Genomic DNA, 26,712 nt, shown 5'->3' with positions numbered 1-26,712 from the left:
ACAGCATGCCCTCCGATTTGACACACTGAACTCTGTCTGCAAAGTAATTGGTGAACCAGGCAAGGCAGTCATCCGAAAAACCGAGGCTACTGAGTCTGCCGATAAGAATATGGTGATTGACAGAGTCGAAAGCCTTGGCAAGGTCGATGAAGACGGCTGCACAGTACTGTCTTTTATCGATGGCGGTTATGATATCGTTTAGTACCTTGAGTGTGGCTGAGGTGCACCCATGACCGGCTCGGAAACCAGATTGCACAGCGGAGAAGGTACGGTGGGATTCGAGATGGTCAGTGACCTGTTTGTTGACTTGGCTTTCGAAGACCTTAGATAGGCAGGGCAGGATGGATATAGGTCTGTAACAGTTTGGGTCCAGGGTGTCTCCCCCTTTGAAGAGGGGGATGACTGCGGCAGCTTTCCAATCCTTGGGGATCTCAGACGAGATGAAAGAGAGGTTGAACAGGCTGGTAATAGGGGTTGCGACAATGGTGGCAGATAGTTTCAGAAATAGAGGGTTCAGATTGTCAAGCCCAGCTGATTTGTACGGGTCCAGGTTTTGCAGCTCTTTCAGAACATCTGCTATCTGGATTTGGGTAAAGGAGAACCTGGGGAGGCTTGGGCGAGGAGCTGCGGGGGGGGGCGGAGCTGTTGGCCGAGGTTGAAGTAGCCAGGCGGAAGGCATGGCCAGCCGTTGAGAAATGCTTATTGAAGTTTTCGATAATCATGGATTTATCAGTGGTGACCGTGTTACCTAGCCTCAGTGCAGTGGGCAGCTGGGAGGAGGTGCTCTTGTTCTCCATGGACTTCACGGTGTCCCAGAACTTTTTGGAGTTGGAGCTACAGGATGCAAACTTCTGCCTGAAGAAGCTGGCCTTAGCTTTCCTGACTGACTGCGTGTATTGGTTCCGGACTTCCCTGAACAGTTGCATATCACGGGGACTATTCGATGCTATTGCAGTCCGCCACAGGATGTTTTTGTGCTGGTCGTGGGCAGTCAGGTCTGGGGTGAACCAAGGGCTGTATCTGTTCTTAGTTCTGCATTTTTTGAACGGAGCATGCTTATCTAAAATGGTGAGGAAGTTACTTTTAAAGAATGACCAGGCATCCTCAACTGACGGGATGAGGTCAATGTCCTTCCAGGATACCCGGGCCAGGTCGATTAGAAAGGCCTGCTCACAGAAGTGTTTTAGGGAGCGTTTGACAGTGATGAGGGGTGGTCGTTTGACTGCGGCTCCGTAGCGGATACAGGCAATGAGGCAGTGATCGCTGAGATCCTGGTTGAAGACAGCGGAGGTGTATTTGGAGGGCCAGTTGGTCAGGATGACGTCTATGAGGGTGCCCTTGTTTACAGAGTTAGGGTTGTACCTGGTGGGTTCCTTGATGATTTGTGTGAGATTGAGGGCATCTAGCTTAGATTGTAGGACTGGCGGGGTGTTAAGCATATCCCAGTTTAGGTCACCTAACAGAACAAACTCTGAAGCTAGATGGGGGGCGATCAATTCACAAATGGTGTCCAGGGCACAGCTGGGAGCTGAGGGGGGTCGGTAGCAGGCGGCAACCGTGAGATACTTATTTCTGGAGAGAGTAATTTTCTAAATTAGTAGTTCGAACTGTTTGGGTATGGACCTGGAAAGTATGACATTACTTTGCAGGCTCTCTCTGCAGTAAACTGCAACTCCTCCCCCTTTGGCAGTTCTATCTTGACGGAAGATGTTATAGTTGGGTATGGAAATCTCTGAATTTTTGGTGGCCTTCCTGAGCCAGGATTCAGACACAGCAAGGACATCAGGGTTAGCAGAGTGTGCTAAAGCAGTGAGTAAGACAAACTTAGGGAGGAGGCTTCTGATGTTGACATGCATGAAACCAAGGCTTTTTCGATCACAGAAGTCAACAAATGAGGGTGCCTGGGGACATGCAGGGCCTGGGTTTACCTCCACATCACCCGCGGAACAGAGAAGGAGTAGTATGAGGGTGCGGCTAAAGGCTATCAAAACTGGTCGCCTAGAGCGTTGGGGACAGAGAATAAGAGGAGCAGGTTTCTGGGCATGGTAGAATATATTCAGGGCATAATGCGCAGACAGGGGTATGGTGGGGTGCGGGTACAGCGGAGGTAAGCCCAGGCACTGGGTGATGATGAGAGAGGTTGTATCTCTGGACATGCTGGTAGTAATGGGTGAGGTCACCGCATGTGTGGGAGGTGGGACAAAGGAGTTATCAGGGGTATGAAGAGTGGAACTAGGGGCTCCATTGTGAACTAAAACAATGATAACTAACCTGAACAACAGTATACAAGGCATATTGACATTTGAGAGAGACATACAGCGAGGCATACAGTAATCACAGGTGTTGAATTGGGAAAGCTAGCTAAAACAGTAGGTGAGACAACAGCTAATCAGCTAGCACAACAACAGCAGGTAAAATGGCGTAGACTAGGCAACGGGGCCAACAGATAAAACAAACAAGCAGAATGGAGTACCGTGATTAATGGACAGTCCAGCGTGCATCAGCTATGTAGCCAAGAGATCAGTGTCCAGGGGGCAGCGGTGGATGGGGCAGGGAAGCTGGACTGGCGAGTGTTATCCAGGTAAAAAAAACTAACAATGACTAAATAGCTTGTAGCTAGTTAGCTGGTTAGCTTCTGGAGGTTCTTGAGTGTGTTCTAAAAATAAAAAAAATAATAGCGAATCCGTATCACATTGGGTGAGGCAGGTTTCCGGAAGGTATAAACAAATTAAAAGTTGTAGCTCAGGAGTATGCTACGGTGGTAGCGCAGGCCGGGTAATCATCCGGGGTTGCGGTTTAGCTAGATAGCTAGTTGTGAAGATCCAGCTGAAAAATCCAGCTGAAAAATGTTACGTTTGCGGAGGGAATCCGGGGATGAATCCGGGGATGAAAAATAAATAGGTCCGTTATGCTCTGGTTAGAGTCGCGTTGTTCGAACTGGCGAGAGCTTTCCGAACTACAGGTTAGCTGATGACCGGTTAGCTGAAGACCGCTAGCATAGCTGGTGGTTAGCTGGCTAGCTTCAGTTGAGGGGTTCCGAAGTAAATATAAATACTTTAGGAAAAATAGCTACATTGGGTGAGGCGGGTAGCAGGAGAGTATTTGGAAGCTTAGGTTTAGCAAAATGTTTTTAAAGGGATAGCTATGTAAAAAACGAAAAATATGTAAAAAACGAAAAATAAACGAAATATACAGGGACACGACACGACAGGACGACTTACTGCTACGCCATCTTGGGTTGCGTCCCAATAAACTCTCCTTTCTCCCGGTGTTCATGGATTTGAAAAGAAATGACTGACATGGAAACTTTTTCTAGCCCATGTCTACACCAGCAGGGCATGCTTTGAAATGTATGGGGAGTAGTGAACGAGTGCACACTTCAGGAGGAAGGAGAGACTGTTGGGACGCACAGTTATTTTTTCTTCAAGGTTAATTGAATCCTCATTTCGTTTAGTGCCTTATGAATACGACTCAGCAACCTACCCAGTAGCAATAAACTCAACATAATCTTCACGCCCTGGTCTTAGTATTTTGTGTTTTCTATATTTATTTGGTCAGACCAGGGTGTGACATGGGTTTATTTTGTATTGTGTTTATGTATGGGGGTTTTTCGTAGGTTTTGGGATTGTGGCTTAGTGGGGTGTTCTAGCAAAGTCTATGGTTGCCTGAGGCGGTCCTCAATCAGAGGCAGGTGATTCTCGTTGTCTCTGATTGGGAACCATATTTAGGCAGCCATATTCTTCAGCCATACGAGTGTTTCGTGGGTGATTGTTCCTGTCTCTGTGTTAGTTGTCACCAGATAGGCTGTATAGGTTTTCACGTTCCGTTTGTTGTTTTTGTATTGTTTGTTTTTTCTTCGTTATTAAACTTACCACGCTGCATTTTGGTCCGACTCTCCTTCGACGGAAGAAAACCGTAACAATAATCGTGTATATATATATATATATATATAGCAAATAGTTGTTATAATAAAATAAATGATTGATTTGATTAATTAATTGATTATCCCTCATTCCCTCCAAGACCAAGACAGCGCCGCTCCGCCGTGGGCGTAGCCAATCAGACGCTGCCGTCATTCGCGGCGACGCCCACCACCCTGTCCGAAGGTTTCGCCACCCGCGGCCCAGACAGTGACGATGCAAATGGTGTGGAGAGCACTAAAATCCAGCTGACAGTGTTTTCCAAGGAGTCTACGGTCATCTCCGGCCTCCGACACTTTACCTCGTACCAGATCGATGTGCTGGCCTGCAACCACCCCACAGACCCCTCACGCTGCAGTATGGCAGCCTTCGTCTCAGCTCGCACCATGCCTGAGGGTGAGGCTATCTACATACTAGTACACTACACATACATGCACACCCACTACTTAAAGCGATACTTTGGTAATGAGTCCTTTTATCTACTTTCCCAGAGTTAGATGAACTCATGGATTCCATTTTGATGTCTCTGTGTCCAGTATGAAGAAAGTTGGACGTAGTTTCGCAAGCCAATGCTAACTAGCGTTAACGCAATGACTGGAAGTCCGTGGTATCTGCTTGCATAAAAAGTGAATTCGACTCTGGGGAAGTAGAAAAAGGCCCTCATTACCAAAATCCCAAAGTATCCCTTTAAGAAACCACTATAAGAAGTAATAAACCAAAGTATCCCTTTAAGAAACCACTGTAAGAAGTAATAAACCAGTTTAACATGATGATTTCTTGTCTACCTTTGCACAGTATTTCTAGACCAAGGATGTTTGTAGTAGTAGGATAGTAATGAGGCCATTTTAAAACCTTGTGTATCCTGTCTACAGACAAAGCAGATGACATAGTGGGGCCCATCAGCTATGACGTGACTGAGTACACAGTTCATATTAAGTGGCTTGAGCCTAATGCCCCCAACGGCATGATCATCCTGTATGAAGTCAACTATAAGAGACTGGGAGACACAGAGGTGAGAGCTCTCATACATGACACACAGGTACGCAAGCATAAACACACACACAAGCAGGCGCATGCATGCACGCACACACAAACAGACAAATACTGAACACTGGATGTGCCCTATAGTCTCACTTAATATAATACAGTGTCTCTGTGCTCTCATTTAGTGAATAATGGAAAAGTAATAATAGCCCGATGTTGCATCAGCGCTGTGTTTTAGTTACCATAGAAACGCTGCAAAGGCCATAGTCATCGCTGATGTTGAAAACAACATAATCACTCCGGTGGTTCTCAAATAATAGTTATTGCACAAACATGTTTTTCTCAAATCAGGTCATTAGTTTTATTATTGGCTGGCTTATATGCAATCATTTCAAAACACATCTGATTCACACAAACATTCTATTCTATTTACTCCCAATCTTAAGTCTATTATTAAGCATGGCCTGTTGTATCAATTCCTCTTCTCAATTTAGCCCTTCTCCTGTCCCCTCCAATTCCTCTCTTACAGCGCAGATAAATGAAAATAAAGTGTGTGTTTGTTCTAGGAGCTGCACCACTGTGTGTCCAGGAAGATGTACCAGCAGTCAGAGGGCTGCAAGCTGAGAGTGGTGCATCCTGGGAATTATACCGTGAGGATCCGAGCCACCTCGCTGGCAGGAAACGGCTCCTGGACTGACCCCACACACTTCTACGTAGAAGACCTGCGTAAGAGACATACACACACACCACAGACCGCTTGATCAATCAGTAAATCAATCAAATATAAGTTGTATATGCAGCTTTTACATTAGCAGTACCAGAAACCTGGCCTAAATCTCCTAAACATTAGAGCATAGCGAGGCACAGTAAAATTAAGAAAATAATTGTATGTGACCATAACTGACTTTTTCCATGGCGATGTGTTTTTAGGGGTGGATCCATCCAACATGTTGAAGATTATCATTGGTTCAGTCATTTTTATCGTTTTGCTGATACTGATGACAGCGGGAGGATTCCTCATGTTCAAGAAGAAGTGAGTATTATGCTTACTACACATCTATCTTATTACAGCCAACCCAACTGTCTATGAAAGAATCGGCCTGGTGTGTAGTCTGTTGTTCAAGAAAAGGTACGTAGTGTTACAAAGCTTCTCTCCTGACTAGTTGGATTACACCAGTAGTATTTATAGGCTTTTGTTACAGCCCAACATTAACACATGACTCAACTAATAGTGGTCTAAATTTCCATTTGATTTCATTCAAGTTGGCTGGATGTCCTTTGGGTGGGGGACCGACCATTCTTCATATCAAACTTTATTTGCCACATGCGCCGAATACAACAAGTGTAGACTTTACCGTGAAATGCTTACTTACAAGCCTTGATACACACTGGAAATGTTTGAGCGTGAAAAACCCAGCAGCGTTGCAGTTCTTGAAACACTCAAACCGGTGCGCCTGGCACCTACTACCATACCCCGTTCAAAGACACTTCAATCTTTTTTCTTGTCCATTCACCCTCTGAATGCCACACATACACAATCCATGTCTCAATTGTCTCGAGGTTTAAAAATCCTTAACCTGTCTCCTCCCCTTCATCTACACTGATGGATGTGGATTTAAAAAGTGGCATCAATAATGGATCATAGCTTTCATCTGGTCAGTCTGTCATGTTTTGGGCACTCAAGTGTATAATCATGATATATTATTAACCCCTACCTCCTTGTGTTCCCTCAAGGCAAACCCAGGGCCCCTCTGGACCCCTCTACACATCCTCCAACCCAGAGTACCTTAGTGCTGCTGACAGTAAGGACACATTATAATAATATTCTTTGTTCTCAGCTGACCTTTGTGAATACACCTGTTTAAAAGCGCAGCTGACTGGATTTTGATGTTCAAACTAGTATACCATGTAAATAGACAACTGACACATACTAGCTGTCACAACATTAGCACTATGGTGGATGTCTATGTGAATCAGAGATGTAGAATGTACAAGACTTGATTGTTACTGTCTAGTAGTGTCCAGCCATTGACTGTGTGTGTGTTGTGATCTTCAGTGTACGAGCCAGACGACTGGGAGGTGGGCAGAGATAAGATCAACATCCTGCGTGAACTGGGTCAGGGCTCGTTCGGCATGGTCTATGAGGGCATCGCCAAGGACATCGTGAAGGGCGAGCCGGAGACAAGCGTGGCGGTGAAGACGGTCAACGAGTCGGCCAGTCTGAGAGAGAGAATAGAGTTTCTCAACGAGGCCTCCGTCATGAAGGGCTTCACCTGCCACCATGTGGTAAGAGACCTACAGAGGTTATAGGGGATGCCACCTTACGTTTACATTTTTGTCATTTAGCAGCTTGTAATAAGGATCAATCAATAAAATGTATTTATAAAGCCCTTTTTACATCAGTCGAAGTCACAAAGTACTATACAAAAACTCAGCCTAAAATCCCAAACATTAAGCAATGCATGTGTAGAAGCATGGTGGCTAGGAAAAACTCCCTAGAAAGGCAGAAACCTAGAGAGGAACCAGGCTATGAGGGGTGGCCAGTCCTCTTCTGGCTGTTAGAGATTATAACAGTACATGGCCAAGATGTTCAAATGTTCATAGATGACCAGCAGGGTCAAATAATAATAATCACAGTGGTTGTAGAGGGTGCGACAGGTCAGCATCTCAGGAGTAAATGTCAGTTGGCTTTTCATAGCTGAGCATTCACAGTTAGAGACAGCAGGTGCGGTAGAGAGAGAGAGTCCGGTCCGGGACAAGGTAGCACGTCCAGTGAACAGGTCAGGGTTCATAGCCGCAAGCAGAACAGTTGAAACTGGAGCAGCAGTACGACCAGGTGGACTGGGGACAGCAAGGAGTCATCAGGCCAGGTAGTTCCTGAGGCATGGTCCCAGGGTTCAGGTCCTTTGGGAGGAGAGGGAGAGAGAGAATTAGAGGGAGCATACTTAAATTCACACAGGACACTGGATAAGACAGGATAAATACTCCAGACATAACAGACTGACGCTAGCCTCCCGACACAAACTATTGGTGAGGAAGGTGAGACCACCACATACCATGATCATGAATAGTAGAATTGTCTTCAAAAAGTAGGTTGGTAGCTGCCACTGTTCAAGAATCAAAGCAAGTAAGGTAAACAAAATATTCCCTCAGGTGCGTCTGATGGGTGTGGTCTCTAAGGGCCAGCCCACTCTTGTTGTCATGGAGCTGATGACACACGGTGATTTGAAGAGCTACCTGCGCTGCCTCCGCCCTGACTCAGAGGTACATACACACACACTCTACTGCCCCCTTGTGTTTTGTTGGACACCAGACTAGTCTTGCACTGTCTCTAGCTGGCTGGCTGACCGACCAACTCTGCTGGCCAGAGCGAGACTAAATTGCACCCGATTCCCTATATAGTGCACTACTTTTGACCTGAGCTCTATAGGCCTGGTCAAAAGTAGTGCACGCTATACGGAATTGGGTGCTGTTTGGGATGCAACCTAGAATTATTGTGGCCCCCATGTTTTTAAAATAGCCCTCGTATTAATAAATGTTTTATTGTTTCTTTTTTACAGAATAACCCTACAGGGCGCCCGCCCCCCACTCTGAAGGAGATGATTCAGATGGCAGCAGAGATAGCAGACGGCATGGCCTACCTCAACGCCAAGAAGTTTGTCCACAGAGACCTGGCTGCTAGGAACTGCATGGTGGCGCAGGACTTCACTGTCAAGATAGGAGGTAGACTACACATATATACACAAGAGCTGGGATGATAAACCAAAAATGATCAACATTACCTTATTTTGCTTATGACGGTCATTTTTTGTGATTTTGCTACACAACGTTCCTGTAGATTATTCTAAACCCACTATTTGGTCAACAGTAATAGCCTATGCATTATTGTTTGTTCCTGTTATGAAAGTATCTGCCTGTTTCCCTTTGGCTGCTGTGTGAGCAAGCCACTCTCACTCCCTCTCCCTCTTGATCGTTGCTCAAAATACAATTGCGGGAAAAATACAGTTTTTAAAGCAACTACTGTTGTCCTAGTTACAGAGAGGAGAGTCACAGCTTTCTGTGAGTGTATAATTGATATATTTTGAGTTCATAGCACCACTTTATTTAGTATGGGTTTTGTTGTGGAGCCGAGTGGAGAGCTCCACTTGCGGTAAATAGACCTACATCAAGTAGCCTAGGCCTAGTGCTGGAAAGGTTTTGTACAACATTACATTTACTAATAGATTAATCAATTAGCCTACATGGCTATCCAGCTAAAAAAATCCTATTTAGAGTAAGTCTAGCTAAGTGTTTTGAGTTCCCACTTCCTCAGGCGGTGAATAATATAGCCTAGGCCACAAAGATGTCTGCAAATTCCTCTCTGAAGCACCCAAAGATAAATATGATCATTCTGGATCCTATTTTGACCGTTTGCACCTAAAAATATAAATCATGCATTCTGTGGATATGTTAGATGAGCTTTTTTTAATCATAGACTACCATCTCTTGTCTTACTTGGCACTGGGAAAAAGATGTATAGAGCCCTGCCGCTAATGTAAAGTAACTGTCCATTAAAAGCAAAATGTATTGTTGTATTTATCGTTGTCGAGCAAAATAGTTAAGTTTTTCGCGTTATGACTTTTTGTCCATATCGCCCAGCTCCATTATATACACACACAAATGGCCGACAGTACTTGACTGTCAAGATAGGAGGTATGGCAACTCACCACTTTTAAAGGAGGGGAGTTGAACAAATTCAGTTGTACTGTTTCTACGGACTATACATTAATCAGTTAAATACACCCTTATTAAGCGTTTAATATGGTCATATAGTTAAAACCAAGTCAAAAGAATATCATTTGAATATTTTTGATAGGGTTATAACAGATCTGTGGGTTGTGTTCTAATTGTCCCCCACTCCTTCAGACTTTGGTATGACCAGAGACATCTATGAGACAGACTACTACAGGAAGGGAGGGAAGGGTCTGCTTCCTGTCCGCTGGATGGCTCCTGAGTCTCTGAAGGATGGAGTGTTTACTGCAAACTCAGACTGCTGGTGAGGACACTTGACTGTGTTTGTCTGTCTTTCTCTGTGTGAATGCTTGCCAACAGTCGAAAGCAGGGATGGGCAACTGCAGTCCTCACGGGCCAAAGTGGTGTCACTCTTTTTCACCATTCAAATGTTATTTGTCACATGCTTTGTAAACAACCGGTGTGTTTTTCCCAACATATCACGACTCAGGATATGACCAGATGCAGACACAGGAGGCGAATAGTACAGTTCTCATAATATTTATTATACAAGGGGACAGGTCAGGTCGAGGGCAGGAAGAGGTCAGTAAGTCAGAGGTACAGAACGGCAGACAGGCTCAGGGCAGGCAGAATGGTCCGAAATCCAAGGCAGCAATAAACGGGTACAGAATATCAGGCAGGCTCAGGGCAGGCAGAATGGTCAGAACCGGGGAGACTAGAAAACAGAAACTAGCTAGACTGGAAATGGGAAAACACGCTGGTAAGACTTGATGGGACAAGACAAACTGGTAACAGACAAACAGAAAACACTGGAATAAATAACTAAAAGATAATGGGGACAAATGGGAGACACCTGGTGGGGGGTGGAGACAAGCAAAAGACAGGTGAAAAGGATCAGGGCGTGACACAACAATGCAGAGAGGGAAATCTATATACAGTACCAGTCAAAAGTTTGGACACACCTACTCATTCAAGGGTTTTTCTTAATGTTTTACTATTTTCTACATTGTAGAATAATACTGAATGCATCATAACTATGAAATAACACATATGTAGTAACCAAAAAAGTGTTAAACAAATAGAAATGTATTTTATATATGAGATTCTTCAAAGTAGCTTTGCCCTTTGCCTTGATGACAGTTTTGCACACTGTTAGCATTCTCTCAACCAGCTTCATGAGGTAGTCACCTGGAATGCATTTCAATTAACAGGTGTGCCTTGTTAAAAGTTAATTTGTGGAATTTATTTCCTTCTTAATGCATTTGAGCCAATCAGTTGTGTCGTGACCCAGACAATATTATTGGCACCTTCTAGAAGGGGTGGTATTTGATTAAAGACCAGGTCCATATTATGGCAAGAACAGCTCAAATAAGAACAGACAGTCCATCATTAGTCAATCCGGAAAATGTCAAGAACTTTGAAAGTTTCTTCAAGTGCAGTCGCAAAAACCATCAAGTGCTATGATGAAACTGGCTCCCATGAACACCGCCACAGAAAGGGGGGACCCAGAGTTACCTCTGCAGCAGAGGATAAGTTTGAGTTACCAGCCTCAGAAATTGCATCCCAAATAAATGCTTCACGGAGTTCAAGTAACAGACACATCTCAACATCAACTGTTCAGAGGAGACTGCGTGAATCAGGGCTTCATGGTCAAATTGCTGCAAAGAAACCACTACTAAAGGACACCAATAAGAAGTAGAGACTTGCTTGGGCCAAGAAACACAAGCAATGGACATTAGACCGTTGTCTTTTGGTTTGATGTAAAATGTAAGATTTTTGGTTCCAACCGCTGTGTCTTTGTGAGACGCAGAGTAGGTGAACGGATTATCTCCGCATGTGTGGTTCTCACCGCAAAGCATGGAGGAGGAGGAGTTGTGATGGTGTGGGGTTGCTGACACTGTCTGTGATATACAATGAGTCAAATACACAATGAGTAACGATAACTTGGCTATATACAGTCGTGGCCAAAATATTGGCACCCTTGCACCTTTTTTTAACAATGCACCATTTCTTCCAGGAAACTGTTTATATTAAAACATATTTTGGTATCCATATATTTATGTCTTCAGTGTGCAGTTGAACAAAACAAAAAATTCCACAAAGAATTCCTACAATGGGGTGGCAGGTGTGGTGGTTAGACCGTTGGGCCAGTAACCAAAAGGTTGCTGGATCAAATCCTGTCAAGGTAAAAATCTGTTGTTCTGCCCCCGAGCAAAGCAGTTCCCCGGGCGCCAACGATGTGGATGTCAATTAAGGCAGCACCCCGCACCTTTCTGGTTCAGAGGGGTTGGGTTAAATGCGGAAGAGACATTTCAGCTAAAGGCAGTCAGTTGTACAACTGACTAGGTATCCCCCTTTCCCCCAAATGAGCCAGACAATATTATTGGCACCTTCTAGACGTAGTTAGAAATAATTCGATTTCAAGGTGATTCTCATTTACTTTGGATTTGAACTCACCTGTGGTGAGTTGAAGGTGCCTGCAGTATAAACATCACATATTCAACCAGTTTGAATAGAGAAGAGGACTCATTCTCCTGGTTTGTGTCACTGTGTGTACAGCAATGAGCATGGACAAAATAAATCAAATCAGAGCGTTATCTGATGAGGTCAGACACAAGATTGTAGCCAAGCATGGACAAGTCCACCTCCAGAGACCTTGATGTTCCTGTTTCCACCGTACGTAATGTTATCAAGAAGTTCAAGGCCAACCTCATTGGACGTGGCCCCAAGATAATTTGATGGAAGATTGCAGCGAAGGACTGTTTGAATGTTGGAGAAAGCACCTCTGTCAAATGCCACACAGATTCAAGCTGACCTTCAGACACACAAGGTACGACACTTTCAAAGTGCACCATCCGTCGCCAACTCAATGAAAGGGGGTTATATGGTAGGAGACCCAGGAGGACCCCACTGCTGAGAGAAATACATAAGAAAGCCTGACCGCAATTTCCCGAAACACACCTAAACATGACAAAATCCTTCTGGGAGAACGTCCTGTGGACAGATGAGACCAAATTATAGCTTTTTGGTAAAATACAGAAAACAAAATGAAGCTTTCAAAGAATAGAACACCTTCCCTACAGTCAAACATGGAGGACGTTGAGTGATGTCTTGGGGTTGCTTTGCTTTCTCTGGCACCGGGCGCCTTGAACGTGTGCATGGCATCATGAAATCAGGATGATACCAAGGTATTTTGGAGCGCAATGTCGGACCCATCGTCAGAAAGTTCGGTCTCCGTCGAAGGTCATCGGTCTTCCAGCAGGACCCCAAACACATTTCAAAAATCACCCAGGAATGGTTCAAGACAAAACGCTGGACTGTTCTGAAGTGGCCAGCAATGAGTCCAGATCTAAATCTCATTGAAAAACGTGGAGAGATCTGAAAATAGCAGTTAGGAGAATGCACGCTCCTAATCTGGGATAACTGCTGCAGCAGTTTGCACAAGAGGAGTGGGCCAAACTGCCAGTACAGAGGTGCAGGAAGCTCAATGATGGTTATAGGAAGCGCTTGATTGCAGTTATTTTGACCAAAGGCTGTGCTACCAAATATTAAGTCTAGGGTGTGAATTATTTTGTCAATGGCATTTCTGATTTAAATGGATATATTAAGTTCTGAATCAAAAACAAAGGTTCTGTAATATAACAGTGAAAAAAATAATTGTGGAGACCAAATACTTTGTTCAATTTCAACTTATTTTTAGTTACTTTAAAAAAGTACATGGGTGCCAATATTTTTGTCCATGACTGTATACGGGGTACCGAGTCGATATGCAGGGGTACGAGGCAATTTAGGTAAATATGTACAGATAGGTAGGGATAAAGTGACTCTGCAACCGGATAGATAATAAACGGTGGCAGCAGCGTATGTGATGAGTCAAAAGAGAGTGCAAAAAGAGTCAATGCAGATAGTCCGGGTAGCTATTTGGTTAACTATTTAGCTGTCGTAAAGGCCCTGCATGGTCAATCCGGCATCTGCATTGGCCGTGCAGCATTTGCGGTGATATGGCCTCCGCAGACATCAGGGCATTCATACTTCTCACGCTTTACGGAGCAGCGCAGAGCCGTTGAGCATAGTTGTTGTGAAGGAAAGTGTCAAGGAGGTGAGTTTGTGTTTATACAGCACCTCCCGCCCCACCTACCATTAACCAATCAGGTCACTGGGTCATATACGGAGCCCTCTGCATCGTTACAAAATTTGGGCGGCGCACAGCGATGCGGTACAGATCTCCATTTTGCCTCTGCATGCCTCCATTTTTGGATCAAGCATAAATTGGCTTTTGTGGTTTTGGAGTAAAAGCTGTTCAGGGTCCTGATCAGTAGAGGCTGGTTGGAGGAGGGAGCTAAAGGAGGACAGGCTCATTGTAATGCCTGGAATGGAATAAATTGAACGGTATCAAACACATTAAGCATATGGAAATCACATGTTTGACTTTGTTCCATTAATTCCATTCCAGCCATTACAATGCGCCTATCCTCCTATAGCTCATCCCACCAGCCTCTACTGGTCCTGTTGGTTACAGACTTGGTGCATTGGTACCGCTTGCCATGCAGTAGCAGAGAGAACAGTCTATGACTAGGGTGGCTGGAGTCTTTGACAATTTTTAGGGCCTTCCCCTGACACGGCCTGGTAGAAATGTCCTGGATGGCAGAGAGCTCGGATGGCATGTAGCGCCTTGCCAAGTAGTTGCTATAGCAAGTGGTGATGCAGGCAGTCAAGATGCTGTCAATGGTGCAGCTTTATAACATTTTGAGGATCTGAGGGCCCATGCCAAATCTTTTCAGCCTCCTGAGGGGCAAGAGGCGTTGTCACACCTTTTTCACAACTGTGTTGGTGTGTGGACCATGTTAATTCCTTAATGAGGTGGACACCAATGAACTTGACACTCTTGACCCACTCCAGTACAGCCGACGTGGATGGGGGGTGCTCGGCCCTCCATTTCCTGTTGTCCACAATCAGCTCCTTTGTCTTGCTGATAGTGCTGAGCGATTAACTGAAATTTTGGTTATTTTTCCGATTTGAACCTGTTAGTGATCCCTTCGCGCGCCAATCCCTTTTTGCGGGATCGATTTGACAACATCCAGTGAAATTGCAGAGCGCCAAATTCAAACTACAGAAGATAGTCCGATTTTCGACCATAAATGGTTGTTTTGTTCGATAAATTCATTTTTTATATCCCCAAAATGTCCATTTATTTGGCGCGTTTGATTCAGAAATACACAGGTTCCAACTCGCCCAACATGACTACAAAGTATCTAATAAATTACCTGTAAACTTGGTCCAAACATTTCAAACAACGTTCCTAATCCAACCTCCGGTATACTAAAACGTAAATAACCAATAAAATTTAAGACGGGATAAACTGATTCCAATACCGGATAAAAACAATGTGAAGCGCGTTCAAGTTCACGCGCACCAAACATTAGACTCCACCTGGAGTGACACTTACAAAGAACAGCCATACTTCTTCATTTCTCAAAAGAAAAACATCTAACAATTTCTAAAGACTGTTGACATCTAGTGGAAGCCATAGGAACTGCAACCAGGTTCCCATTAAATAGGGCTTCCCATAGAAAACCATTGGGAAATACTATGACCTCAATTTTTTCCCCCTCTGGATGGTTTATCCTCGAAGTTTCGCCTGCCAAATCAGTTCTGTTATACTCACTGACATTATTTTAACAGTTTTAGCGTTAGTGTTTTCTATCCAAATCTACCAATTATATGCATATCCTAGCTTCTGGGCCTGAGTAACAGGCAGTTTACTTTGGGAACGCTTTTCATCCGGACGTGAAAATACTTCCCCCTATCTCTAACAAGTTTTAAACAACTAATTACCGACGTCTGTTCAATTATTTGAATTCCATTTTGTTCATTTTTTCCCCGGGACCGAGTTTGGGAAACCCTGATCTACAGTGGCTTGCGAACCTATTCACCCCCCTTGGCGTTTTTCCTATTTTGTTGCCTTACAAACTGGAATTCAAAAAAAAAAAATCGGGGGGTTTGTGCCATTTAATTTTACACAACATGCCTACTACCACTTTAAAGATGCAAAATATTTTTTGTGTGTTAAACAAACAAGAAATAATACAAATAAAACAGGACTTGAGTGTGCATAACTATCCCCCACCCCAAAGTCAATACTTTGTAGAGCCACTTTTTGAAGCAATTTCAGCTGCAAGTCTCTTGGAGTATGTCTCTATAAGATTGGCACATCTAGCCACTGGGATTTTTGCCCATTCTTCAAGGCAAAACTTCTCCAGCTCCTTCAAGTTGGATGGGTTCTGCTGGTGTACAGCAATCTTTAAGTCATACCACAGATTCTCAATTGGATTGAGGTCTGGGCTTTGACTAGGCCATTCCAAGACATTTAAATGTTTCCCCTTAAACCCATCGAGTGTTGCTTTAGCAGTATGCTTAGGGTCATTGTCCTGCTGGAAGGTGAACCTCCGTCTCAGTCTCAAATCTCTGAAAGACTGAAACGGGTTTCCCTCAAGAATTTCCCTGTATTTAGCGCCATCCATCATTCCTTCAATTCTGACCAGTTTCCCAGTCCCTGCCGATGAAAATCATCCCCACAGCATGATGCTGCCACTACCATGCTTCTCGGGGTGTTGTGTTTGCGCCAGACATAGCATTTTCCTTGATGGCCAAAAAGCTACATTTTAGTCTCATCTGACCAGAGTACCTTCTTCCATATGTTTGGGGAGTCTCCCACATGCATTTTGGCGAACACCAAAAGTGTTTGCTTATTTATTTCTTTAAGCAATTACTTTTTTCTGGCCACTATTCCGAAAAGCCCAGCACTGTGGAGTGTAATTGACTTAGTGCTCCTATGGACAGATACTCCAATCTCCGCTGTGGAGCTTTGCAGCTCCTTCAGGATTATCTTTGGTCTCTTTGTTGCCTCTCTGATTAATGCCCTCCTTGCCTGGTCTGTGAGTTTTAGTGGGCGGCCCTCTCTTGGCAGGTTTGTTGTGCCATATTCTTTCCAATTTTTAATAATGGATTTAATGATGCTCCATGGGATGTTCAAAGTTTCTGATATTTTTTTTACAACACAACCCTTTACTTCTCCACAACTTTGTCCCTGGCCTGTTTGGAGAGCTCCTTGGTCTTCATGGTGCCGCTCCTTGCTTAGAGGTGTTGTAGACTCTGGGGCCTTTCAGAACAGGGGTACAGTTGAAGTCGGAAGTTTACATACATTTAGGTTGGAGTCATTAAAACTTGTTTTTCAACCACTCCACAAATTTCTTGTTAACAAACTATAGTTTTGGCAAGTCGGTTAGGACATCTACTTTGTGCATGACACAAGTTATTTTTCCAACAATTGTTTACTGACAGATTATTTCACTTAGAATTCACTGTATTACAATTCCAGTGGGTCAGAAGTTTACATACACTAAGTTGACTGTGCCTTTAAATAGCTTGGAAAATTCCAGAAAATGTCATGGCTTTAGGAGATTCTGATAGGCTAATTGACATCATTTGAGTCAATTGGAGGTGTACCTGTGGATGTATTTCAAGGCCTACCTTCAAACTCAGTGCCTCTTTGCTTGACATCATGAGAAAATCAAAATAAATCAGCCAAGACCTCAGAAAAAAATTGTAGGCCTCCACAAGCAATTTCCAAACGGCTGAAGGTACCATGTTCATCTGTACAAACAATAATATGCAAGTATAAACACCATGGGACCACGCACGCAGCCATCATACCGCTCAGGAAGGAGACGTGTTCTTTCTCCTACAGATGTACGTACTTTGGTGCGAAAAGTGCAAATCAATCCCAGAACAACAGCAAAGGACCATGTGAAGATGCTGGAGGAAACCGGTACAAAAGTATCTATATCCACAGTAAATCTGGTCCTATATCAACATAACCTGAAAGGCCGCTCAGCAAGGAAGAAGCCACTGCTCCAAAACCACCATAAAGATTGTACTTTTTGGAGAAATGTCCTCTGGTCTGATGAAACAAAAATAGAACTGTTTGGCCATAATCACCATCGTTATGTTTGGAGGAAAAAGGGAGAGGCTTGCAAGCCGTAGAACACCATGCCAACCGTGAAGCATGGGGGTGGCAGCATCATGTTGTGGGGATGCTTTTCTGCAGGAGGGACTGGTGCACTTCACAAAATAGATGGCATCATGAGGAGGAAAATGATGTGGATATATTGAAGCAACATCTCAAGACATCAGTCAGTTAAAGCTTGGTCGCAAATGGGTCTTTCAAATGGACAATGACCCCAAGCATACTTCCAAAGTTGTGGCAAAATGGCTTAAGGACAACAAAATCAAGGTATTGGAGTGGCCATTACAAATCCCTGACCTCAATCCTGTAGAAAAGTTGTGGGCAGAACTGAAAAGGCGTGTGTGAGCAAGGAGGCCTACAAACCTGACTCAGTTACACCAGCTCTGTCAGGAGGAATGGGCCAAAATTCACCCAACTTATTGTGGGACGCTTGTGGAAGGTTACGCCAAACGTTTGACCCAAGTTAAACTATTTAAAGGTAATGCTACCAAATACTAATTGAGTGTATGTAAACTTTTGACCCACTAGGAATGTGATGAAAGAAATAAAAGCTGAAATAAATCATTCTTGCTACTATTATTCTGATTCTTATTATTTCACATTCTTAAAATAAATTGGTGATCCTAACTGACCTAAAACAGGGAATTTTTACTAGAATTGTGAAAAACTGAGTTTAAATGTATTTGGCTAAGGTGTATGTAAACTTCCGACTTCAACTGTATATGTACTGAGATCATGTGACAGATCAAGTGACACTTAGATTGCACACAGGTGGACTTTATTTAACTAATTATGTGACTCCTGAAGATAATTGGTTGCACCAGATCTTATTCAGGGGCTTCAAAGCAAAGGGGTGAAAACATATGCACTCACCACTTTTCCATGTATTTAAAAAACAAACAAAAAAAAACTCGTCATTTTTTAAATTTCACTTCACCAATTTGGACTATTTTGTGTATGTCCATTTCACAATCAATTTAAATTGCAGGTTGTAAATGCAACAAAATAGGAAAAACGCCAATGGGGATGAATACTTTTGCAAGGCACTGTAAGATTGAAAGTTGGTATTCAGCACTCCTAAAATTGTGATTTTTGTCAGACAGCATAGGCAGCAGCTCTATACTTTGAGTTGACTTGGAGTAAAGTAATAGTAATCAAATAAAACAAATATTTTATTAAAGTAATGTTAATAAGTGATAAGCAGTAATAGTGACTGTGGGACTTTTATTGTTTTTTTCTGTGTTACAGCATTCGACCCACATGTATCGAAACCTAAATGGAAAACCGTGATTATTTTTGTAATAACCCAAATGAAACCGAACTGACCTCAAAGAACAATAAATTCCTTAACACTACTTGCTGACGTTGAGTGAGAGGTTGTTGCTCTGGCACCTCACTGCCAGGTCACTGACCTCCTCCCTATAGGCTGTCTTATTGTCGTCGGTGATCAGGCCTACCACCATCGTGTCGCTAGTAAACACAGCTGATTAAACTAATTGCATTCTAAACTGAATATCATGATTATTGGAGTCAGGTGTGTTAGCTGGGACTGGGGCAAAAGTGTGAACCCAATCAGGCCCCCGAGGACTGGAGTTGCCCATCCCTGGTCCAGATGGACAGAATCTGGATCTTCTCAAGATTTTCTCCCTACCTATCCACCTGAGTTTTTCCTTGCCACTGATTTTTTTTCTCTCTCCTATGTTTTTGTGTGTCTCTCTTCCAGGTCATTTGGTGTGGTGCTGTGGGAGGTCAGTACCCTAGCGGAGCAGCCATACCAGGGCCTGTCCAACGAGCAGGTCCTGAAGTTCGTCATGGACGGAGGATTTCTGGACCGACCAGACAACTGTGCTGACCGGCTGTAAGTCTCACCTCCATACTGTACATATCTATGTCCAGCTGTGACTGGTCATAACAAGATTAATCATTATTGAAGGGAACTGTATGGAACATGGATTACACTTTTGTGTGTGATATTGATGAAATCGTGTTTAAACGACAACGAACATCAGCTCTCAAATATAAGATGTAACAGCAGCTCCTCTCTCCTGCTTTTCAGACACGACCTGATGTCGATGTGCTGGCAGTATAACCCCAAGCTGCGTCCAAGCTTCCAGGAGATCATTGAAATGCTCCACGAGGACCTTCACCAGTCCTTCCAGGAGGTCTCCTTCTACTACAGTCAGGAAAACAAGCCTCAGGAGCAGGAGGACTTTGACCTAGACATGGACAACATGGAAAGCATTCCCCTGGACCCGTCCTCCTACTCCCAGAGAGGGAACCACAGTTCCTCGTACTCTCAGAGGGGAGACCACAGCTCGGAGAGGGACGAAGCGGGTTCATCGCTGGGGTTGAGACAAAACAGCTACGAGGAACACGTCCCGTACACACACATGAACGGGGGAAAGACGAACGGACGGATACTAGCTCTGCCTCGGTCTAGTCCCTCCTAACAGAACACTGTATGGATATTGTATCCCTATCTCCCCTTAGGCCCAACCTTTTCCCACACAGATGCATAGATATAAATATATGAATATATTTTTGTTTTGTTTTTTCATTTTATATAGATAAACACTTTTATCACTCAGAGGCCCTCTCGAAGTGTACATATCTCAGGACGTTAATGCTCTCTTGTCAAGATGCCACATCCAATAGACTACGGTATGTATGTTAATGTTCACACAGGAAACACACAGACACAACCACACAGACACTTTTTGTATTTAAGAAAGAACCCCCCGTGCTTCTTTCTAGTCTTTGATCCTCAAAAAATATATTTCCAATCTTCCACAAATGGGTGGCAGTTTGGGGAATCAACTGTGAATCTAACAACCAGAAGGCTGCTAACCCGAGGACTCTCCAGACTGTCCCTTGCCCAGGCCGAGGCGCTCTCCCTTGGCAGGTCAGCCCTCACTGGGTCCCTGGGGCTCCCTGGGCCATGGAGGTCCACCTGGGTCGCTCAATGTAAAAGTGCCCTTCTCTTCTATCTCTGGCTGTAGCTTGCATCTTATGTCATGGAGCTGTGTCTCTGTATCTTTGTACTCTCAAGTCGTCAACAAACGACACACTTGAGAACTAACTTTTGGATGGATGAATGTTTCAAATCAAATTTTAAATCTTCAAACAAACTTTATCGATCCACTGGAGAAGCTTGTTGTCAATTTTCTCCTCACACTCTGCAGTATTCCAGCATCACACAGAAATAATTAACAGATTTTTGGGGTTATATATTTTTAATTTATTTACGTTTCATTTTCTCTTTGCGTTTTCACATTTACAGCTGAAGGATATTTAAAAAACTGTTTCAGAAAAACATTTTGACGAAAGAAACGAGTTCCTCAGAAGACATAGCTGCTTCTTTTTATATATTTTAGTGGGTATAGAAAATAGAAATATATTATAGATTTTTTTTTTTTTGTACATAGTAGTTGACATACATTGTCTTTCATGAGGTATTTCCAGTCTGTAGAAAAAAAGGTTTTACATGTTTGTCTTTTATGTTTATTTTTTTCTAATCCAGAATTCATACTAATAATCATTTGGACTTGTGATAAACCAGCAGCATTTGGTATTTTCTCTTGGCTTGGCCCGTTGATATCAGATCAAATCAAACTGTCTGCTCTTCATAAATAAAGCAGCACGGTGCAACATGACCACGCTCTTTCTCTGTCCACATGCTTCTGTTACTGTTTACTTTGTTGTTGTTTACTATGTCATGGTGTCATGTGTACAATTAATCTAATAGGTCGGTCTTTGCTGAAATAAAAGATCCCAGAAATGTTACATACGCACTTAAATCTTATTTCTCTTAAATTTTGTGCACAAATTTGTTTACATCCCTGTTAGTGAGCATATCTCCTTTGCCAAGATATGTCACACCTGTAAGGTGGATGGATTATCAAGAAGCTGATTAAACAGTATGATCATTACACAGGTGCACCTTGTACTGGGGACAATAAAAGGCCACTCTAACATGTGCCCAACACAACACAAAGCCACATGTCTCATGTTTTGAGCAAGTGTACAATTGGCATGCTGAATGCAGGAATGTCCAACAGCTGTTGCCAGAGAATTTAATGTTAATTTCTCTTCCATAAGCCACCACCAACGTTACTTTAGAAAATTTGGCAGTACGTCCAACCGGCCTCACAACCGCAGACCACGTGTATGGCAGGCATAACCTACGGACAACAAACACAAATGCATTTTATCAATGGCAATTTGAATGCACAAAGATGAGGGGACGAGATCCTGAGGCACCTTGTCGTGCAATTCATCCACCACCATCACCTCATGTTTCAGCATGATAATGGATGGCTCCATGTCGCAAGGAAATGTACACAATTCCTGGAAGCTGAAAGTGTCCCAGTTCTTCCATGGCTTGCATACTCACCAGACATGTCACCCATTGAGCATGTTTGGGATGCTCTTGATCGACACGTACACAGCGGTTTCCAGTTCCCAATATCCAGCAACTTCGCACAGCCATTGAAGAGGAGTGGGACAACATTCCACAGGCCAAAATCAACAGCCTGAACAACTCTATGCGAAGGAGATGTGTAGGGCAAATGGTCACACCAGATACTGACTGGTTTTCTGATTCAAGCCACTACCTTTTTTTTAAGGTATCTGTGACCAACCGATGCATACAGTGGGGCAAAAACGTATTTAGTCAGCCACCAATTGTGCAAGTTCTCCCACTTAAAAAGATGAGAGAGGCCTGTAATTTTCATCATAGGTACACATCAACTATGACAGACAAAATTGAAAAAAAATCCAGAAAATCACATTGTAGGATTTTTATGAATTTATTTGCAAATTATGGTGGAAAATAAGTATTTGGTCACCTACAAACAAGCAACATTTCTGGCTCTCACCGACCTGTAACTTCTTCTTTAAGAGGCTCCTCTGTCCTCCACTCGTTACCTGTATTAATGGCACCTGTTTGAACTTGTTATCAGTATAAAAGACACCTGTCCACAACCTCAAACAGTCACACTCCAAACTCCACTATGACCAAGACCAAAGAGCTGTCAATGGACACCAGAAACAAAATTGTAGACCTGCACCAGGCTGGGAAGACTGAATCTGCAATAGGTAAGCAGCTTGGTTTGAAGAAATCAACTGTGGGAGCAATTATTAGGAAATGGAAGACATACAAGACCACTGATAATCTCCCTCGATCTGGGGCTCCACGCAAGATCTCACCCCGTGGGGTCAAAATGATCACAAGAACGGTGAGCAAAAATCCCAGAACCACGCGGGGGGACCTAGTGAATGACCTGCAGAGAGCTGGGACCAAAGTAACAAAGCCTACCATCAGTAACACACTACGCCACCAGGGACTCAAATTCTGCAGTGCCAGACGTGTCCCCCTGCTTAAGCCAGTACATGTCCAGGCCCGTCTGAAGTTTGCTAGAGAGTCTTTGGGGGGAGTTGAAAGTCTGTGTTGCCCAGCAACAGCCCCAAAACATCACTGCTCTAGAGGAGATCTGCATGGAGGAATGGGCCAAAATACCAGCAACAGTGTGTGAAAACCTTGTGAAGACTTACAGAAAACGTTTGACCTCTGTCATTGCCAACAAAGGGTATATAACAAAGTATTGAGATAAACTTTTGTTATTGACCAAATACTTATTTTCCACCATCATTTGCAAATAAATTCATAAAAAATCCTACAATGTGATTTTCTGGATTTTTTTATTCTCATTTTGTCTGTCATAGTTGAAGTGTACCTATGATGAAATACAGGCCTCTCATCTTTTTAAGTGGGAGAACTTGCACAATTGGTGGCTGACGAAATACTTTTTTGCCCCACTGTATGTGTTTGTGACTAATACAATTTGATTTGATCCCTATGGTGAATCATGGTGGTGGCAGAATCATCCTGGGGGATGTTTTACAGCGTCAGGGACTGGGAGACTAGTCAGGATCGAGGGAAAGATGAATGGAGCAAAGTACAGAGAGATCCTTGATGAAAACCTGCTCCAGAGCTCTCAGGACTTCATACTGGGGCAAAGGTTCACCTTCCAACAGGACAACGATCCTAAACACACAGCCAAGACAACACGGGAGTGGCTTCAGGACAAGTCTCCGAATGTCCTTGAGTGGCCCAGCCAGAGCCTGTAACAAAAAGTGGCAAAAGTCAAGGGCTCTGAATACTTTATGACTGCGACGAAATAGACTACTACAAATACAAAAGCTACAAGTACATATTGTATGTGTTACTGTAATTCAGCATTTATCATCCATAGTACACTTGAAACTAAATAAACCATTATCATCATTGAATCTTGGGAGAGCTCTTGATACCAGTTGGGGTCCTTTGTGACTCACTGGACATAGCTAGCTAGCTAAGATTAGCTAGCGTAGCTAACTGTTTACATACACTTAGGTTGGAGTCATTAAAACTTGTTTTTCAACCCCTCCACATATTTCTTGTTTTAACAAACTATTGTTTTGGGAAGTCTATTAGGACATCTACTTTGTGCATGACACAAGTCATTTTTATTAGGATTGAATGTCAGCAATTGTGAAAAACTGAGTTTCAATGTTTTTGGCTAAGGTGTATGTAAAGTTCCGACTTCAACTGTAGCTCAATTAACTATCTAATATCACACAGGATGGACACTAAATGTATTGACTTAGCTAGCTACCTCTGCTCTAACAGTTGGCTAAGATAGCTAGCTAACATTAATGTTATCTGATGTTAACGGAGAAACTTTGAAAACAACCATGACCATTCAAGAATCTAAGCAAACCACAACGTCCAAACTAATTACTACAAATACAAAAGCTACAATTACGTATTTTGAACTTTTTGTTATCTTCTCTGGCTGGCCTCGACTGTTAACCAACTGAGTGACTCTAATAACCGTTGGAAAGACTCGGGCTCGAGCAGCAGAGGCAGCCGCTGATGAATCGGGTGTTTTTGTTTTTGCTAGCTGCCTATTAAGGATACTTAAGCAACGATTGATGTTGGCAATTGATGATACATGTATGATGTTCAGTGGCAACCCGTCATCACTGGTGGGTCTCAAATCGTCATTTGAGACCCATATGTTTAGCAAAAGAAAAGTTGCATGTTATTTTGGCATTAATATGTGTCACATATCAGTTTGTAAACAATGTTTAAAAAAAAGTGTTAATAAAGCTGCATACAAACATGTATCTTTTTTGCTCTTGAGTAAGGCAGCTCAAAAATGCAGGTTTCAGCCTAGCTCAGTGCTTTTTGTGATGGTGGAGCAGCCAGCGGAAAATACACAGCGTAGGGGTTGGTAATGTTCTCTAGTTGCACCGTGATTGGCTCAGTGTTCTGTCACGCATGGGGACACTACTTCACTGCAAAATCTACAGGGAGAACTCCAAAATTCAAGCCCCTTGGGTGCTGCCATAGATTTACATTAGAATTGCCCATCCAAGAAGGCTCAAGGTAATTGGTAAAATGACATCAAATCACATATCTACCGTAGCTTTGATTGGACTGATCATGTCAACATCATATTTTCAAAATCTTAGCTAGCAAGCTAGTCAAGCATTCATCATCATGAATCAAGTCGTCAATCTACTGGCAAACCCTTTTCATTTCTTGTCATATGAAGAGAAATTAGAGATAAAACGTATTGGTGCTCATCGGCTTTTGGACATAAACATTACACAACAAGTTGGAAATCGCAAATTCAACAATGAGTGGATTGGATGAAATCAGTGGCTAACTGCAAGCGTTGCAGAGGAATCACTATTTTGCTACCCCTGCCTGCTATTCGGTGTAGAGGGTGTGTGGTCCAAGTCTGGGATTAACGGTCTCTTTTCCAAGTTTAACAGGATAAGCATTCACACGCAATACTATCGGCCAGAAAAGGTTGAATACATTGGCCATGCTGTCAATCCAGCATTACTTCTGCCGCGTTCAAAACAACTGGAAACTGGAAACTGGGAAATCTCAGACTTCAGTATGTTCACGACAACTGGGAACTCGGAAAAGAATGAGCTCAGACTGGGAAAATACGTTTTGAAAGGTCATCCAATTGCAAGTCAGGAACTCTGGCCTCTTTCTAGACCTCTGACCTGAAGATCCCAGTTGTCTTGAATAGACCATAAATCTGTATGTTGTGCTGTAGCTGTTAGTAGCCCATGTGCCTCACCCTAATAATTTGGCCCCTTTTCCCTCAACTTAGCCCACTGTTCTGATTTGGTGGTGCACATGTAGCCTATAGCCTGTTTTAGAGAAATGTAATCATTGAATATTGTAAGAGCTTTCATTGTCTGCTTTATATGCCTCATTTATCTTACGGCTCTGACTTGGTGTACAGGGAGAATACTGTAAGAACGGCCCATGTTCTGAATTCTGTCTGAATTCTGTCGCTGTACATTTCAAAGGTGCTAAACAAAAAAGTTATTGACTACGTCCATCTTAGCTCGCTCATTGTTTTATTTGAAATTACGGATTGCATCTTATCTGCTCATCGTTACCATATGCCATAATTTGTACATCTCAATTGTCAGTAAAAAACACATTTGTTTTTAAGCAAGTCAGCCATGTTTTTTTAAAATGCAGTAAATTAGTCTGAATGCACTGTTTCGCTGCCAGAGAAGGCTATGTTCATAGCCAGATATGGCGGTGGTATGGATTCACTCCATGGTGATGAAAAGAAAGTAGGTCCTAGCAGTTTGTGGGCACCGTTTGTCACCGTTATAGTCCAATGAATGTATTGTTTAGTGTTGTGTGTGGTGGCTTTGCTGGCATGCATTAAAAAAATATATGTTGAGATTGCCTCACCAAGATTTACATGCTAAAATCGCCACTGGTAGCAACCTAACCATTATGAAACTTATATTTGATCAAATAAACCTTATATGTAGCAAAATAGCAATTACATGTTTTGTTGACCAAATTCGACACTCATTAACCTCCATACAAACATTCCTCACTTCGTGGTCTTATTTTCGAGGACAGATTTTGGGCAGAGTAACCCTCCAGCTTTGCCTCTTTCTCTGGTTGCGTTTAACTATTAAACGAACGGCTCCCAGAATGCATTGAGAAGGTAGGAT

At 43.1% G+C, this 26,712-nt stretch overlaps 1 protein-coding gene across 1 annotated transcript in view; it reads left to right on the top strand.

Moving 5' to 3' along the window:
* Positions 1-21,444, top strand: part of LOC109872364 (insulin receptor) — a 103,987-nt gene extending 82,543 nt beyond the window's left edge. Inside the window, exons 13-23 of the mRNA XM_020463571.2 lie at positions 4,024-4,316; positions 4,793-4,932; positions 5,471-5,630; positions 5,835-5,937; positions 6,639-6,706; positions 6,961-7,190; positions 8,058-8,168; positions 8,465-8,627; positions 9,810-9,939; positions 19,385-19,519; positions 19,718-21,444. Of these exons, the coding sequence (XP_020319160.1) occupies positions 4,024-4,316; positions 4,793-4,932; positions 5,471-5,630; positions 5,835-5,937; positions 6,639-6,706; positions 6,961-7,190; positions 8,058-8,168; positions 8,465-8,627; positions 9,810-9,939; positions 19,385-19,519; positions 19,718-20,111 (1,927 nt within the window). The 3' untranslated portion in view covers positions 20,112-21,444. The remainder of the gene's footprint in view (positions 1-4,023; positions 4,317-4,792; positions 4,933-5,470; positions 5,631-5,834; positions 5,938-6,638; positions 6,707-6,960; positions 7,191-8,057; positions 8,169-8,464; positions 8,628-9,809; positions 9,940-19,384; positions 19,520-19,717) is intronic.
* The last annotated feature ends 5,268 nt before the right edge of the window (positions 21,445-26,712 follow it).

The sequence above is a fragment of the Oncorhynchus kisutch genome, linkage group LG27 (genome assembly GCF_002021735.2).
Source record: "Oncorhynchus kisutch isolate 150728-3 linkage group LG27, Okis_V2, whole genome shotgun sequence".
NCBI lineage: Eukaryota > Metazoa > Chordata > Actinopteri > Salmoniformes > Salmonidae > Oncorhynchus > Oncorhynchus kisutch.
This window is presented reverse-complemented; position numbering and strand designations above follow the sequence as displayed.